The sequence below is a fragment of the Centrocercus urophasianus genome, unplaced genomic scaffold (genome assembly GCF_019232065.1).
Source record: "Centrocercus urophasianus isolate 14NV4802_14NV808 unplaced genomic scaffold, USGS_Curo_1.0 seq_28, whole genome shotgun sequence".
Classification (NCBI taxonomy): domain Eukaryota; kingdom Metazoa; phylum Chordata; class Aves; order Galliformes; family Phasianidae; genus Centrocercus; species Centrocercus urophasianus.
This window is the reverse complement of record NW_024884844.1, coordinates 8,834,673-8,850,770: the sequence shown is the minus strand read 5'-3', so window position 1 is coordinate 8,850,770 and position 16,098 is coordinate 8,834,673. Positions and strand designations below refer to the sequence as shown.

Here is a 16,098-nt window from a genome sequence, read left to right as displayed (position 1 = left end):
TGTTCACTTAGCACTGCTCAGAGAAGCGGGGAAGGTGAGCAGGTCGCCCAGTGGGTCGCAGTCCTTGGCTGCTGGGAGCTTCCAGCCCCAAACAGCTGTTTGCTGCTGTTCACAGCATTCTGCATAACACAGTGCACGTCAAGGGTGCAACACACAGGCTTCAGATAATCAGCTTTTGCTTTAAAAGCAAGCAACAGACTTCCCAAATGACAGCACACTCTCTGCAGATGACAACACAGCCCATCACTGTGTATGCTGTCAAATATTTGAGGAAGAAATAGTAGCATGCTCTTAAAATAAGGTCAAATATTTACCAATCTGTTACAGCATTTCTGCAGGAGTAGAGAGTTGAACATGAGCCCAACTTTAAGCACACTGAGAAGAGACTCTGGGCTCAGAGCAACATTAGTGCTGATCAGCTCCCCCAAAAGAGCCTGGGAGAAGTGCATTAATCAACCCCAGCTCAGCTTACTTCCATATTCCAGACTACAAACCTTTCTAAAAACTGATCCACAGACAGAGCATCGCTGGGCTGGGATGTGCAGGAGAGAGCAGGGCAGATGGCGAGGGGTGGCAGCAGCCACGCTGCTTTGATTCAATCCATCATGGTGCTGTCAGGGCCCCACCACGTGCCTTTCACTTACTCACTCATTTGGTTCATGCAAGGCATCCAGAAAAAGCCCACTGAACAAGATGTACAGCCCGTGTTTACTACTCGACCCTGCCAGCGTTCCTGGTTTTTAAACAAGCTTGGAGAAATAAATCTGCTCTTGGCTGAGAGCACTTCTGCCTGATTTTCCATTCTTACTGGGCAGCCACCAGAACTTTAAAAAAAAAAAAAAAAAAAAAAAAAAAAATAGTATTTAATGAAAACAAACAGATGCGTAACTGCCGAATGCCACCACAAAACTACTGACATGTGTCATCACCAAGTTTTAATAGCAGAGCTAAAAACAAATTGAGAGTTATGGCAGGAAATGCTACAGAAGCTGCCACAAGCACATTTTCCTGGGCAGAGAGGAGTTTTTGCCCACAGAGAAACCAGTGCCCATGCGATGGCTGCATGCAAACAGCTCCGTGTGCCACCCACATGGGCTCGTGCTCCCCTGTCACCCTTGCAGGGATACAGCACTCCTCTTATAAATCTGCAGCAGGATTCATCACCTCTCAGGGGGATGATTCAGCACAAAACCCTTAAAAAATATATTTCTGTTCTTAAGCACATCAGTAGCAGAATCAACTCACGCAGTGGGGAGTGCATCGCTTCCCTGGGGCAGACACAGCCCCTCCTGGCAGCAGCTCGGTGCTAAATCAAGGAACTCGATTCTCATGGGCTCCTTCTGGCCATTTCAGCAGGAAGAGCTGAAGATCAGTTTCAGTAGGAGAAGCTTTTCATTAGAGAAGAGAAAGTGAAAAACTTAGAGCACACCCAGTACCATGAGCAGTACAGTCACAGACCTGCAGAGCATGCAAAGAGGCAGGTCCTCGAGTTGACTTTGAGACCTTGGAGCACAGCAAAAGGACAGCAAAGCTGAGAAGGGTCTGGAGCAGAAATCACATGAGCAGAGGCTGGGAAAATTGGGATTCCTATCAACCGAGGCAGCTTCTCCAGAGATAATTCCACTTACAGCAGGTGCTGCTCATGCAAACAAAAAGGAAAACAAAGGAGAAGAATTTGGAAAACTACAGCAGGGATGTAGGATAGATCACAGACACCAGATCCTTTCACCCAGCCATATTCATACTTCAAAATACCAGCATCGACATTACAACTCTTCTTTCTAACAATAAAGCTGAATAAAATGATCAATGAGTTTTCCCTCTACTTTCCATAGAAAAGAAAAGCAAAGAGCCTGTCTGAACTTTCCTTCCTCTCTTAATGAAACCCCTTATTGATTTTTCATCCTTATGAATCATTGCCTTAGAGCAAGTTCTTTTAGCTGCAGGTTCTCACATTTAATATGCATGCGTGCTTAAGGAAAAATTTATCAATAGGGTCTCCAGATAGAAACTAAAAGGGTTTTGTAAGAAAGCCGTGAAATTTTACATCCAGCATTTACTAACATTGTTTAAGAAAAAAAAAAAAAAACAGGTCTATTCATGACATGAACAGTCACCAGTCCCATGTAACACCATGTCACCTCAGTGCAGCTGTCAGGGCTTCAAGACAAGAGATGTCAGATGGAACATGCTTATGTTGATAAAAGAGTAAAAGCACAAAACACTACCACAGTAAAAATTCATTCAGATACCCTGGCTTTCCACGTGTTAATCGCTACCCTAAGCAAGCAGACCAGAGCAAACATGCACGTATCCAAACACATTATGGGCCCACTAAGACACGCCAGGATTTAAAACAGTCCAGCAGCACCAAATGGACAGCTTTAGTTATACCAAAGACAAACAGAAATTAATCTCCATTAATTTATTCTTAAGCAATAACATGTTATTTTATAGTTACACTCCTAACTTACACCTAGTCATAATCTCCCAGCCGCTTCCATCTCTGCTTACATGGGAGAAAATAAACGTTATGGACCTTTTAATTGCCATTCATGGGAAATATGCTAATTTTGCTAAGCAGTGAAGGAATTTATAGACCAATGGGGAGCACACAGGACACGGAAATTCAACTATCAGTGAAGCAAGTTTGTATCTGAGAAAAGGAGATACACTTTTACTTTAAAGCCTGCATTCCATACTGTGATTAATAGTACCTAAATGGCACCATCCACATTTGGGAAGAGTTGGTTAAAATTGGTCCCAGAAGACCTAGAAACAAGGATCTTATCCAAAGCATCTAAGCTCTTGCCTGGGGAAAAAGAAAAAAAAAAAGTCCCTATAAAATTTACACTTTTACAAGAAAAATTTGAATCAAGTCTTTCATTTTATCAACCACTCACCCAGGGCCTTCCATCTCCTTGAGAGGTGAAGTAGGAAGAAAGCCTAATGGTAATGCTCTCTTTTCAGTTTTCTCTTGTGTTTTTGTTAAAGTCACTTAATGTAATAATGTCTTTGGCTCATTATCTGAATGGGTCCTTACTCATTTCTCAAGTGTCTAAAGGAGTGAAGTAGGTACTGTTAACTAACTCGTATCAATTAACATCCACGGGCAATGGTATTCATTGGACATCAGCAGTGAGCTGCACATGTGGCTGAGACCAAAGCAATGGAGGAAGGAAACTTTCCCTGGTCACAGGGATCAGTCCGAGGAGGAAAGGCTCATGTGCTGAAGTGTGAGAAAGGCTAGAGAATTTTTTAAACTATCACAAAATTGACAAAGCTGATATAGTGAGACTACAAGAACAACGATAAAATCCTACATGATGCAAACATGGAAAGATTGCCTAGTTGCAAGATAACTGAGTAATGTAACCTTCCAAAGCAACAACAAAAAGCAATTAGACTATGCCTGGAATTGAAGATGATTGATTATTACTACTAATATTGGAACTGAAGTTGACTGCAATGCTTTTCATGTAATTGCTTTATTGAATGCTGCATAGCTTTATTTGGAAATATATTCAGAATGCTACAAGTTCACAGTTTCATCAGTTCCTGATGTACTAAGACACACAAACACACAGTTCTGGAATACTTATACCCAAGATATCACACTAAACAGCATATGCTAAGGTTAGCTCCTAACCTTTCAGTTAAGGTCTATGAGGAATCTCCTGCCTACAAAATAATGTAGCAGATTTGAGTAACAGCGACTTCACATCATCTGCACCTGCTCACCACTTTATTCCATAAACTTGTATCAAAATGCCTTAAATCTGATTTGGGGCCCTGTGTGCTATGATAATTAAATCATTCTGAGCACTCTGGAAGCTGTCTTATCTATTTAAAAGGGGAAGAGAAAAAAAAAAAAAAAAAAAAAAAATCAATCAAGGACAAGTAAATTACAGTGAAAAAGAGTAATTACTTTAAAAAAAAAAAAAAAAACAAGCTCATAAAAATTTTAAAATATCTGAAGGCAAAGAAGGAATTTCCTTTTGCTTATATTCTCGAAACAGTCTTCAATATCTAAATGAAAGTTACAGAATTACATTTTTTCACCTGCTTTTAGCCTCTCTGATCTGTTATCCCCTGGTGTCACTCACCCACACGCTCTGCTTTTCAAAGACGAACCCAGCAAAGGTCAGCAGTCAATTAGCCATCCATCCCCAACAAGAGAGTGAAATCTGTGGGCAGCCTGAACTCCCATTACTAAACCAAGTAACACGCTGGAAATCTCGTAACAAAAAGCATGAAACAGTTCACAGCATTATGAACGTATATACGACGTTACCTTTAAAGCTTAAGTATGAAAAATACCACAGAAGGTGGGTAATACCAAGCTTTATCACCAATTGCACGCGTATATTGACTTAACCACGACATGCTCACTTATCTACAAAGCAAAAATTGGTTTTAAGTAAGGTACTTTGCAAGACCCTCAGGGCACAGTAACATTGCTGTCATCATTTACGTCAACTTCCCTGTCTCTCATTTCATCCTCCCTCAGTCTTTTCAAAACACTGCAGCTAAGTTTCTGCCTGTGCTACTAAAGGGTGTCCTTGCCTATATGGCAACAGATTTACACACAGACAGAAAAAATAATGTATAAACATACACACACATATGCGCTAGCACATAGTCAATATACTTAACACATGCCCTATCACTCTCATTTCAGTGCCAAGTGTCCAAGGATATACTGAGCTTTTAGTACTGGATTGGCTGAAGTGAAAATATTGAAAGCTTATGTACAAATTCTTTTTAACGCAGAGCTACAAATGTTTTCATGTCACTCACTTTTACTTCAGTTTGAATTCATTGTTTACTTACTAACATGAGCAAAAATATTAAGGGAATGGTATTAAAAATTCCACACGAGCACTACTTTATGTGCAGATTTAATACAGGAACTTCTGAAAAGTTCCCAGTGCTTTATCACTACAGTCTCCTCTTACTCGTTGTCTGTGACATGACTCAGATTCTGTACTTTATTAAGCAGCTGCTTAAAAAGCAAGCAGCTAATACACACATTAGAGTCTAATAAAGATACAAAAATATTGCTTCTATATGTAGTGCCTCCACTGCAAACCTTGGTAATATTTTCAATAGCTAGAAACAATTGCTTGTTTTGCTTAAAAGCAGCTGGGCGATACAAAGCAATTTAACTAACGGGTCAAAAGCTCTGAAAGATGTACAGTTTATTTTTGTCCTCTGCAGCTTCAAACCTGTGAAGTTTATGGTTACAAATGTCACACCATGGAAAAGCAAAACATGTTTCACACATCGGAGGGTATTTTTAAACTATTGATATTTGAAGGCCTTTGAGTCTCAGGGGTGATGGAATAAGCCCCAAAGAACACAAATCAGTGAGAAAGTTCAAATGATACAGCAATAAGAATCAGATCTGCCACAGCCCTGTATTTAATCATGTGGCCAGCACCATCAGCTATACTTTATACTTGTATTGACCTGTTCCATAGGCCAACAAAGACCCAATGAAGACTTATTGAAGTATCTACAAAACAAGCTGATTTTTTTTTTTTTTTTATTATTTAAGTATGTTGAACACTTGATACTTTAGAAGTCAGCATTTTTCAGCAAGTCATAAGCTGTGGACTACTAATAATATTGTGATATATAATATAGACATTATGCAAATAACAAACAGGAAGACTGTTAAACTTGCTGTTGATTCTGCCAGGGAATCTGACTCATTTTGTTACCAATTGGTTCTGCCCAGGGGAAAAGCACCACACTGCACGTGTGGGCTGCTTCTCACACTGTGCTGACCCCAGCCCCCTCCCAAAGCCTCACGCTGGAACTTCTACAGCACTGCTTCATAGAGAGACACAAAAAGCACTGAATACAAGATACTATGGAACACAGCAAGAAAATAAACGTACATCAGCAAGTAGGCAAAAGCAAGCAGCAAATACACTGGCTAGATAAATAATGTGGTTTGGCTGGTCCTTTCCTCAGGAGCAGCTGGCTACCATGCCGTGCAAGCAGCAGTGATGCAGGCCCAGCGTCGGAGGCGTTCGCCCACTCCTCTTTGAACATATGCCCTTTCAAGTGAAATTAATCAATCTCTTTATCACTCCTGCAGCATCTGGAGCCATAATCATTACCCAACTGCTGAGAAAGAAATGAAACCACTAATCGCACGGGGAGCAGGGTTTGGTGTTCAGAGCAGGAAAGTTTTTAAGTTCTAATTTGAAAAGCAATTTTTCACAGCTAGCCTGCCAGGACACACCACACGCCAACATCTGCAACTGTCCACTACGTATCCTCCAGCACACAGAACCAATATATTTACTATTGCTATAATGAGGTTTTCATATATTTTTCCACGTTTAGCTGCATATCCCTAAATCACTGTTCTTCTCAGAAGTGACACAAATGCAGTTAACAAAACTCTAAAAGGTCTCTAAAAGAAGGAAGCATGCAAGCCTACAGAGCAGGGGACACCAGGCAGCATAGGAAGGACCAGTCTCTGTCTCTGGACTCACACACCCTACTCCAAATGACCCCTGCAGGAATTTTCTGTGCAAGTTGAAACCAATATATTGGATATTCCATTAAGCAAGCACTTCAACCTAACTATCAACCTGCTGAGGGTGATTTGAATAAGCCATGTGAATGCTGTGTCAACAATCTGGATTGCAGTGAAACATCTCTCACTGCTAGCTTTCCCACTTAGCGTTCCTGACTTCCCACATTTTTTACAAAGAGAAATTAAAAGATAATGTTGATGACTACAGGACTATTCCCATATGCATCAGGCAAAAAAATCAAGAGAAATACAGGTATGAATGGGCAGACTACTCAAAACTTGTGCCCCTAGAAATAGCCAGCTGTCTCACCTGCTTAGGATCTACAGCAGAGACCTTAGGGTTTCCTAATACAACTTCAGTTATGTTCATCCACTGTATACTGAATTAGCCCAGTTAAGCGGATAAGTAAAACACTTATTGCAACTTACACATACTTAAATCTTAAAAAAAAAAAAAAAAAAAAAAAAAAAAAAGATGAGACACCACAGGGTTCTGAACCCTGACAGCAGAATAACTAAGCTTAGTACTCCATTGAAACAGGCTGAAAATGTGAGCATCCATTTTTCATGTTCCGCCTATATGTAATAACAGAAATCTTTCCAACAGCTGCATTCAATTAAAAAAATATTAACCCTAAGGAAAAAGTACAAAAACATCTCCATCTGTTTTTCTTGCCACTCACTGTGCTTCTTTTGTGAGTGAAATATGTACAACAATACAATCCGACAAAGTTGAATGAAAAATACTACAATTCCAATAATAAGCTATCCTTTTGCTTCTAAATGAACAATTTAAAAGGAACCACTTTTGCAGATTTTCCCCTGTGACCCACAGCTCTGTTCCCATAGTAACTACCGAGGAAAGAAAGGGATAAGACACCTAACTTATACTTTTCCCAATACCACAAAAGCCAGGAAAAAAGCACCTTATTCTCAAAAACTATTATTCTCAGGAAGGGAAGAGGGACATTAAGAGATTAGTGTGAATCTCCTGTGTAAACTAGTTTAAACCACCACCTACTGCACATTTGATTTTGGTTAGACAAAGACATTTGTTAAAGCATGCAGTTTTCGCATTAAAAAACTACTGAAGTATGAGGGCTGCTCCAAAAGTAATGCCTTCTGTTTTTATAATGCTAGCCCACAACAGAGGCAGATGATGGAGGCATGGCAGTAGAGGCTGAACCTTCCCACCAATATTCTGCGACACTCTGTTGCCACGTGACAGATGGCAGCAGGGGGGTAGTGACAGAATGGTGTCTGACAGAAATGTGCGTAGACCAAAGGTGTATCACTGAATTCTTCCATGCAGGAAAATTGGCTCCCACTGACATTCCTTGACACCTGCTGAACATTGACGGAGACCAAACAGGATGTGAGCACTGTGAGGGGTGAGTGACATATTTCAGCAGTGGCATCAGAGGATCAAAGACATCTCATGTTCCAAAGGGCCATCCATAGCTGTTGCATCACACAATGAAGAGTGCCTCCATCAGCTCATCTGCACAAATCATTGGATTATGACCAGGGAACCATGTACAGAGCTGAATATCAGCTTCAATGCATTCAAAACAACAGTGGCAACACTGGAATACTGCAGCATTTGCATCAGGTAGGTCACACAGGAACAGAAAGAACAGTGTACAGAAGCTTATCAGAACCTACTTAACCAATGTGGGGCTGAAAGCAACAGTTTCCTGGATCACATCATTGCCAGGGACAAGACATGGTGTCAGCACTACAAGCTGGACACTAAACAGCAGTCCACAGAGTGGTGATATGTTAATTCCTCATGGAATAAAGATTTTAGACACAGCTCTCAGCAGATGAAGTGATGTGCACTGTCTTGGTACAAGAAAGGGATGATTCTTCTGGATTTCCTGAACTCCAGACCAGGAACTCTGACTGCTACATCATGATGCTGACTAAGCTGAGGGCTTGAACATATGGAGTCAGGTCACCAAAGAAGACAACCTTTCTCTTACAACAAGATAACACCAGGCCCCAAACCAGTTTGAAGACCACAGAGCATGCTGCCAGTCTTAGTTGGACTATCCTACCACTTCCATCTGTTCAGGTCAATGAAGAACGGACAGCATGGACAACGTTTTCCCAGTAAGGATACCATCACAGCAGCTGTGAAACAGTGGGTCACCTCTATTGGTGCAGATTTTTACAGGCATGGCATACAGGCTCCTGTTCATCGCTGGTGAAAACACAGAGCTAATGGTGGTAACTATGCTAAAAAACAATGTTGTTGTGCTCTTTGTATCCGTTGTGGCTTCCATGCAAATAAAGAGAAGACGTTACTTTCTGAGTGACCTATGTAGGGCAAGCCTGACAATCAGAAACTTACCAAACAAGCTGTAAAAGCTCATATTTGAACCCAGCAAGCACAGTCGTCCATCTGGGTCACTGCACAGTGCTTATCTCATGGAGCAGCTATCACACTGCAGATTTTCCTCCAACAGTATGAAGTGTTAAAATTAACAGATGTTTCAGTTTCAGTTTAATTCCTCCCTACCTCAACTTCTTAATTTGACTGACACTTCACACTTCCCATATTGCTTGCAATGTGCATTTTTCTAGAATTACAGAAGTGAGAGACACTTCTGCTAAGCAGTGCCACCAGGAACACTTTGCTGGTGGTTGACTCCCTACAGATGGGCTTCTAGCGTGGGAGATCATCTGCAGGAGAGATCCAGCTCTTCTCAGGGACTCTGTCCAGTTCTCTGGCAAACACACTAGTATTTACTGCCTGAAGACACAAGGTCTGCAACAGTTCTGAAATGTGTCATCCACATAAATATTTAAACCATCATTGCAAAGTTTACGGAGGAAGGCAATGAGATGCATCTCCATAGCCCCAAGACTGGATGATTCAGCTGCTGAAGAAATGCCAGGTTAGAACAGCACTGAAATAAGGGTGAGGGGACATAGCAGAACACTATGCAATGAAATTTAGATGTGCATGGAAGAGATAAGTAAAAAAATACTAATAAGAAAAAGAATAACAAGGACTTAAATCTAAATATTTAGCAATACAAAAATACTGCATTCCTTTTTAAGGAAATACACCATGAGTTTTGAGGCCATCCTTAAAGCCTCTGAAATAACAGTGACAAATATCAGCCAGAATACTACATTTTGCTGTAAGCAAAATTTTGCAAAACAACTTTATTTACAAAGTTTCAACTATCATCGACTTGAGAACATTTTGCACTTCTAATTAGAATTGCAGTATGTCAGTGGGTGAAGTCTTACCTGAGATTTGATATAATTCTAAGCAAAACATTTAGAAAAGATTAGTTTGACAAGCCAGCTCAAAGAGGATATGACTAATAGCAGGAGTCCAGAATGGCTTGGTATCTTTAATTTGCAAATACATTAGAAGCAACTACCGTAAGAAGGGTTACTTGAATTATAATCTGTCTGAAGTACAAAGGTGTAATCTGATCATGAATAAAGTTAAGTGTAAAATTAATAAAGCACATAATTTCAGGGCAATTTTTCAATTACCCAATTTATGGCAACAAGCTGACTAGTTTTAGAATTGAACCTGCTGCTGAGATGATACAATTGTAATCTATTACCAAAGAGGATTGCTGCTGATAGCCAAGAACTGCAGACAGCAAGAACTTCAGAATCTTTCATGATTTCGTTAAACAGGCTAAATTTCCAATTCTTCCATTGGAAAAAAAAAAATGCCATTTATTGCAGTGCTATCTTTTAATCTCTTTGAAGGTGTGGACTTTCTTTAACATTTTGTGCATGTAGGTAAAAGTTTGTCTTTTAACATGCAAGGTCAAAGGCACTTCCAAACCAGCACGTGGCATTCTTGAAATTAAGATCTTGAGAAAGGGTATTTTATGGCAGCATTATCTGCTAACGGAGAACAAAAGATCCTTTTCATCTCAGCCCTAAGTGGCTCACCCACCTCCACCGAGTTCAAAGGTTCCTCCACATTAGAAGATGGTTCTCTGCAAAGTTCATTTCATATCTTTCCCATTAAGGATTGCTTCAGAAGAAAGTCTAATGATCAAAACCCATTTGCTAGCCCTATTTTTAGAAGCACTTTCAGATACAGGCAATAACTCTCAACTGAACAAAGTCTTTTGTGCTCACCTGGGGCAATACAGCGTGCAGCTCCCCACACCTACCTCCCAGAAGCCCGCAGACACCAAAAGATTAATGGTTTCTTCCTCAGGTGAAATCTCACTGCTATGATCTGTACAAACTCATTTCCCAGTCTGATGTCTCACTTTCGGTGCTCTCCCATTCATAAAAGGGAGCATGTCCCTGCTGGGCTAAATCCCCATTGGGATTCATTCTACAGAGATAATTATTCATGGGGAAGACACTGGGACATTTCTGGTTTCTAACAGTCCTTTTCCTCCTTCCATACCACACAATATTATTTCCATTTTTACCTTAGAGAACTTTTTCCCTAAAAATCTAAACGCTACCATCCTATAAAAGTATTTCTATTACTATTTCAGGAGAAGCAACACATCCACTGTAACTGACGTGTAAGTTCATGGAGGAACTGAGACAACCAAGACATTGGTAGCAAAAGTGAGTCTGCAAGCTGCCAACACAAGTGCTGCAGGCATCTCTGGCAACAGCATTTTGAAATTCACATGTATGTCCATATTCCATCCAGAGTTTTAAAAGCTCCACTGGTCTCCATTAGGACAAACCCATTTACGTGACATCAATTCCAGAGTTTTCAGGCCCAAGAGCTGAACAAAACTAACATCCTGAAATATGCTAATTGCTAATTTGGTATCCCATTAAACAATATTAATTTACAAGGATTTAAATCCAATTAAATTTTCTCAAGATTGTATCACTAAAACTGCTTTGTTAGTTAACAAGCGTCAGAAAATTATTCACTATTTAAGGTAGTTGAGTAATTTAATTGGTATAATCATTGTTTTCATGCTTAGGCTGACGGTCACAAAAATCAGTATCTGACAAGAAATGTCTTGAAAGAAAAAACACAGTGTAGAGATATTTAGATATAATATTATATCATCTCTAGAAACCAAGAGCTGAAAATAAATGGTTTCAAGACAGGTCGCAAAGAAAGAAAATGCACACTACCAAGTTCTGAAACTTGAAAATATACTGACCCTGAGCTTTTGATTTTGTTTTTTGTACATGCAATGATTTCAATACAATTGCTTTCGCCTATACCAAGCCCATCAATCCCAGCATGAAAATGCATGAGTCTTCATTAGAGACAGCCAAGGATTTAGGTTTAAAAAAAAAAAAAAAAAAAAAAAAAAAAAAGGATTGGTTTATAAACTTCAGTACTAACACAACACCTTTTCCTTTCCCTTTTCTTCATTAATACAGTACACAGAAATTCATATTCCTGGGGTGAAAGCTTTCACTAACATGATCTCTACAACTTGTAGAATAACTTGCCATGCTTGCAAAAGATAACTCAAGATTTTAAAACAGTTTATCTCTTTCCCCCTTAGGGATTGCTCATTAGAACCTTTCATTAAGAAGAGATAGCAGCTACAGGTTTGCTTGCTATCAGAAAGAATCTGCTCAGTTTTGACATTAAAATTACCCAGTTATAGGTGCGCTGTGCTTTTATTTTACTCCATTTTTTAAATATCGGGGACACAAGCCCTCAAACTAGAGCATTATTTTTTTCTATTATATGCACCACAAATCTCATTAGGCCAAGAACTTGATTGTCTAAATCCCAGGGTTCTTTTATTAGCGATATCCTGCTGTAACAGGCTTTGTTAACCTCTCTGACTCTGGATCTGATCCATTAAAGTTACTCTCTGACTTTCCCGAAACACTTCCTTGCAAACTTTTGAAAGAACAATAGATCTTTATGATTAACTCTGTCTAGGGGGGAAAAGTACAAAAACACCCTACTAGACTTACATAATATAAACGTGTATTTTCATTCTGAAGACATTACACACAAAGAAGTTTTCTACCTCTAACCATCCACAATGACAGTACAGCCAAGTAGCGATATGATTTAAGCCTTATAAATTTACTCTGAAGATCTCCAATATTTCTGCTTCCCTGTGAGACCATGATAACCGACACAGCTTTCTTCTATCCTGGAACGTTTATCACAAGCTCAGCACTGGATGAACTCTCATCACAGGCTTTCAGAGCACACTGTCCATGCAAATTTGTGCCATCGCCTGTTGGCGCTTCTAACTACTGCTGCCTGAGTCTTTGAAGCACCAATAACGCTTTACTGTCAGCTGTAATCATCAGCTCAAATTAAATTTTTATGACTCACAGGGCACACCTCTAAATGCTGACGGTACAACACACTTTAGAAGTTAAACTGCACTGAAGACTTGTCTCATGAAAACAACTTGGGCTTTCAAATTTTGTTCAGGAATCATGTATATAATACAAAAATAGAGGAAGATGGCTCATATTGTTGGTTATTTCCTCTTCATTTTACAAGCAAGACAATGGAAAAAATTATTCAAAAATGTAGAATCACATTGTACTCAAGCAGTATTTAATCAGTGGCCAGGAAAGCTTGCTTCGATCCAACCAGAAGCACAGGAACTATCCCAGAGTAATCACTTCATTATGCAGCTAATTCAACCTCTTCGCTTATATAGAGCTTCAATTTAAAAAATAAGCATTAAAAATTTCTCAAAAACAAAAGGGAAAATTACTTTTCCCATCAAGTTTAATCACTCATAAAAGGCCAAATCTCAAAAGTACTGTGGGCATTGAAGCCCCTGGCTCAGTTGTGTGTTTCTGATGGGTATTTTCTTTGACTAAATATTTACTGACCTTGCCAACGTTTACATTTCATTGAACATTCTTTGTTGCTTTGTCATGCTACAAAACCAGGTGCCATGCTTAGTTTTTACGCATTTGCATCTTACCACCTTGTATTTGCCTTTCCCCTATCACTAAATCACAAATATCAGTGCGTACACAAAGCTATCCAAAGGTCTCACATGCCATTTCCTACTAACCTAAAACAACATGGAGGAAGCAGCGCTCCATTCTCAAACTCAGGAAATATCTAGTAGATAAACCAATACATCTCATTCCTACCTGTTTTCCAGACAAACTGGTGACCTCTCCTGGCTTCCAGATCAGCTGCTTGCAACATCAAGAAAACAAAAAAAATGAAAGACTTCCCCAGGCTCTGCCATGTCCAACGAGAAGAAACCCAGTTCTGTTGCAGAAGCATAATTCAGATAATTCAGTCTCTTGTCTTCTTCAGTCCTAAAATTAACAAATAGAAAAAAGAAGTTTCTAAATGTTCTTAAGAATTTAAGAAATGTGCCACTGCAAATAAATGGCAAGGAACCCAATAACAGTCTGACACTACAGACTCCATGTCCTATGTTTTAAGGTCACTGACAACTGATACACCAAATCTGAAATTGCTTTAGCTTCACAGCATGTATTAACACAAGAGACACAAAAGTAACATGCAAAACACAGCAGGAAAGGCAAGGAAGAGAGACACTGCTTATCACTACCTGATGGAGCAGCCTGGAAGAGAAAAATTGACATTACTGAGGCTTTTCTCCACAATTTGGGCCTTGCATTTGTGACCCTGATCTCTGAGCTCCAGAGCAACATCCAAATACTCTGGAGGCTTCCCTGATGAAGCTCTTCACCACTTCAGGTGAACAGAAAAGCCACACTGCGACTGGAATGTACCAAATCCTGGAGATTTAGCAATTTCACACGGTATAATTAATTAAAATAATCATTGTATAACATCAGAAGCAAGGAATAAAGTTTCTGGCAGAGTCTCTGGATCTCACACAAAGCAGGAGCCCAACTTCTAAATGCCTGCCTCAGTGACCATCCAAATTGCTTACAAATACTGGACAAGCTCTAAAACACGGGAGAATAAGAAAGGCACACAAATCCCACAACTTCTGATTCAATGTTCAACATTTCTCTCAAGCCACAAGACAATCAGCTAGGCACTGATTTAGGCAGATATTTTGTTTTGTATGACTTGGGAGGTACTTTGGATTAATCCACTTTCAAACAGGAATAGTTCTGACACCCCAAAAAAAGCCTGGCACATGGTACACACCACATTAAACAAGATCAGGTTTCTGGAGTAAATTTACATCAATTTTTTCTTATGTAACACTTTTTTGTATTTATATCATGTTTAAATTCTTAATATATTTTTACTTGTAATTGATTTATCCTGCCTTTACAGGTAGAAATGCCACATCTATATTGAAAGAAGCAGAGAGATAACACCTGTCTTCAAGATTGGTCTCCACTGCCATAATCTTGGTGATTTTCATTAAAATTATCGTTATTAGAAGTTTAGTCCAGAAAATTCCATTACGTTTTTAACCTTTTGAAAAGCAACATTGTCATAATGCATAATACACAGCATTGTTCTTGATAAGAAACTGAAGATAAACCCAAAAATAGTACATTCTGAATAGACTGTCATTTCAAGCTGCATTTAAATTACTTTGAAACAGTTTCTATCATGATAAATTCATGCAATTATATATAATCAGATATTGACTAGCTACAAGAGTGGATACAATGTTCCGTTATCTGGTTTAGTTCATTCTTACATTTCAGACAAACAGCAAACAATAAGGCCATCAAGCTGACCAAATACAACAACTCAGGCAACATTACCAGGCTTATTGCTTTTCTAATGTCTGCTATATTAATTCAGCATTTCACGTTGGATTCAGAATGCAGCCCATTGAGTCCCAACACAGACCACAGTTAGCTTCATACAAAACCCAAGTGAGGCCCAGAAACCTTGAGAATCCTTCAGAATTGAGATGCAGAAGGCTCATACCTCAATGGAACAACATTACCCCAGTGCCAATACAGCAAAGAAGCTGTATAAGAGAGAAGGGCCTTCACATATCCTACGGTTAATTTTTTTGCCCATCCAGATGGGTGCTCACCTCACACAGAAGAGCTGAGGAGGAGCAGCTCCCCCAGTGCTGTCAGCATTGCATCACCACGTACGCGGGGTCAGAACAGAGTCACCAACCTCCTGTCAAGAGAAAGAGAAGGAGTAAGCGATACTGGCTCCAACACAGTTCACACCCAAAAATGCAATACAAGCAAAGAAATTATTCAGACGCTCAGATTTCAGTACTGGACCAGAGCCAGCACCCAGCCCTGTGTAGACCGTGCTCATCTGAATTTGCTGGGCAGCACTCCAGCTGCTGAAGAATGCAGTAAAAACAACGTGTCCTGAACAGGTCAGGGCCACAAATGGACAAGTGCAAGGAAACTTCCCCCATCAGCTGACAATGATGCTGAGGTTTTTAACGAAGCACAAGGAGTGCTAATCAGCTGCTTCCTAAACATACTGTCATCTTCTCAGCATTCATAGGGACAGCAAGCCCCAGTAAATCCCTGAGAGCAGCAGACTCCTGCCCGAAACAAGGGGTTTCACATATGTTCATTCTTCGAGCAAGCCTACAAAGATAACTGGCTGCTGCTCCCCATGGAGCAAGAACAGAGTTGACATTAAGTCTGAAAAACCAGAAATAAATTAGACACTA

General features: G+C 39.7%; 1 protein-coding gene across 1 annotated transcript in view; it reads right to left on the bottom strand.

The window, feature by feature from the left end:
- THSD7B (thrombospondin type 1 domain containing 7B) overlaps positions 1-15,571 on the bottom strand; it is a 244,865-nt gene extending 229,294 nt beyond the window's left edge. The window contains exons 1-2 of the mRNA XM_042827458.1: positions 15,490-15,571; positions 13,628-13,801 (exon numbers count right to left, since the gene is read on the bottom strand). Coding sequence (XP_042683392.1) covers positions 13,628-13,766 — 139 coding nt within the window. The 5' untranslated portion in view covers positions 13,767-13,801; positions 15,490-15,571. The remainder of the gene's footprint in view (positions 1-13,627; positions 13,802-15,489) is intronic.
- Positions 15,572-16,098: the final 527 nt, after the last annotated feature.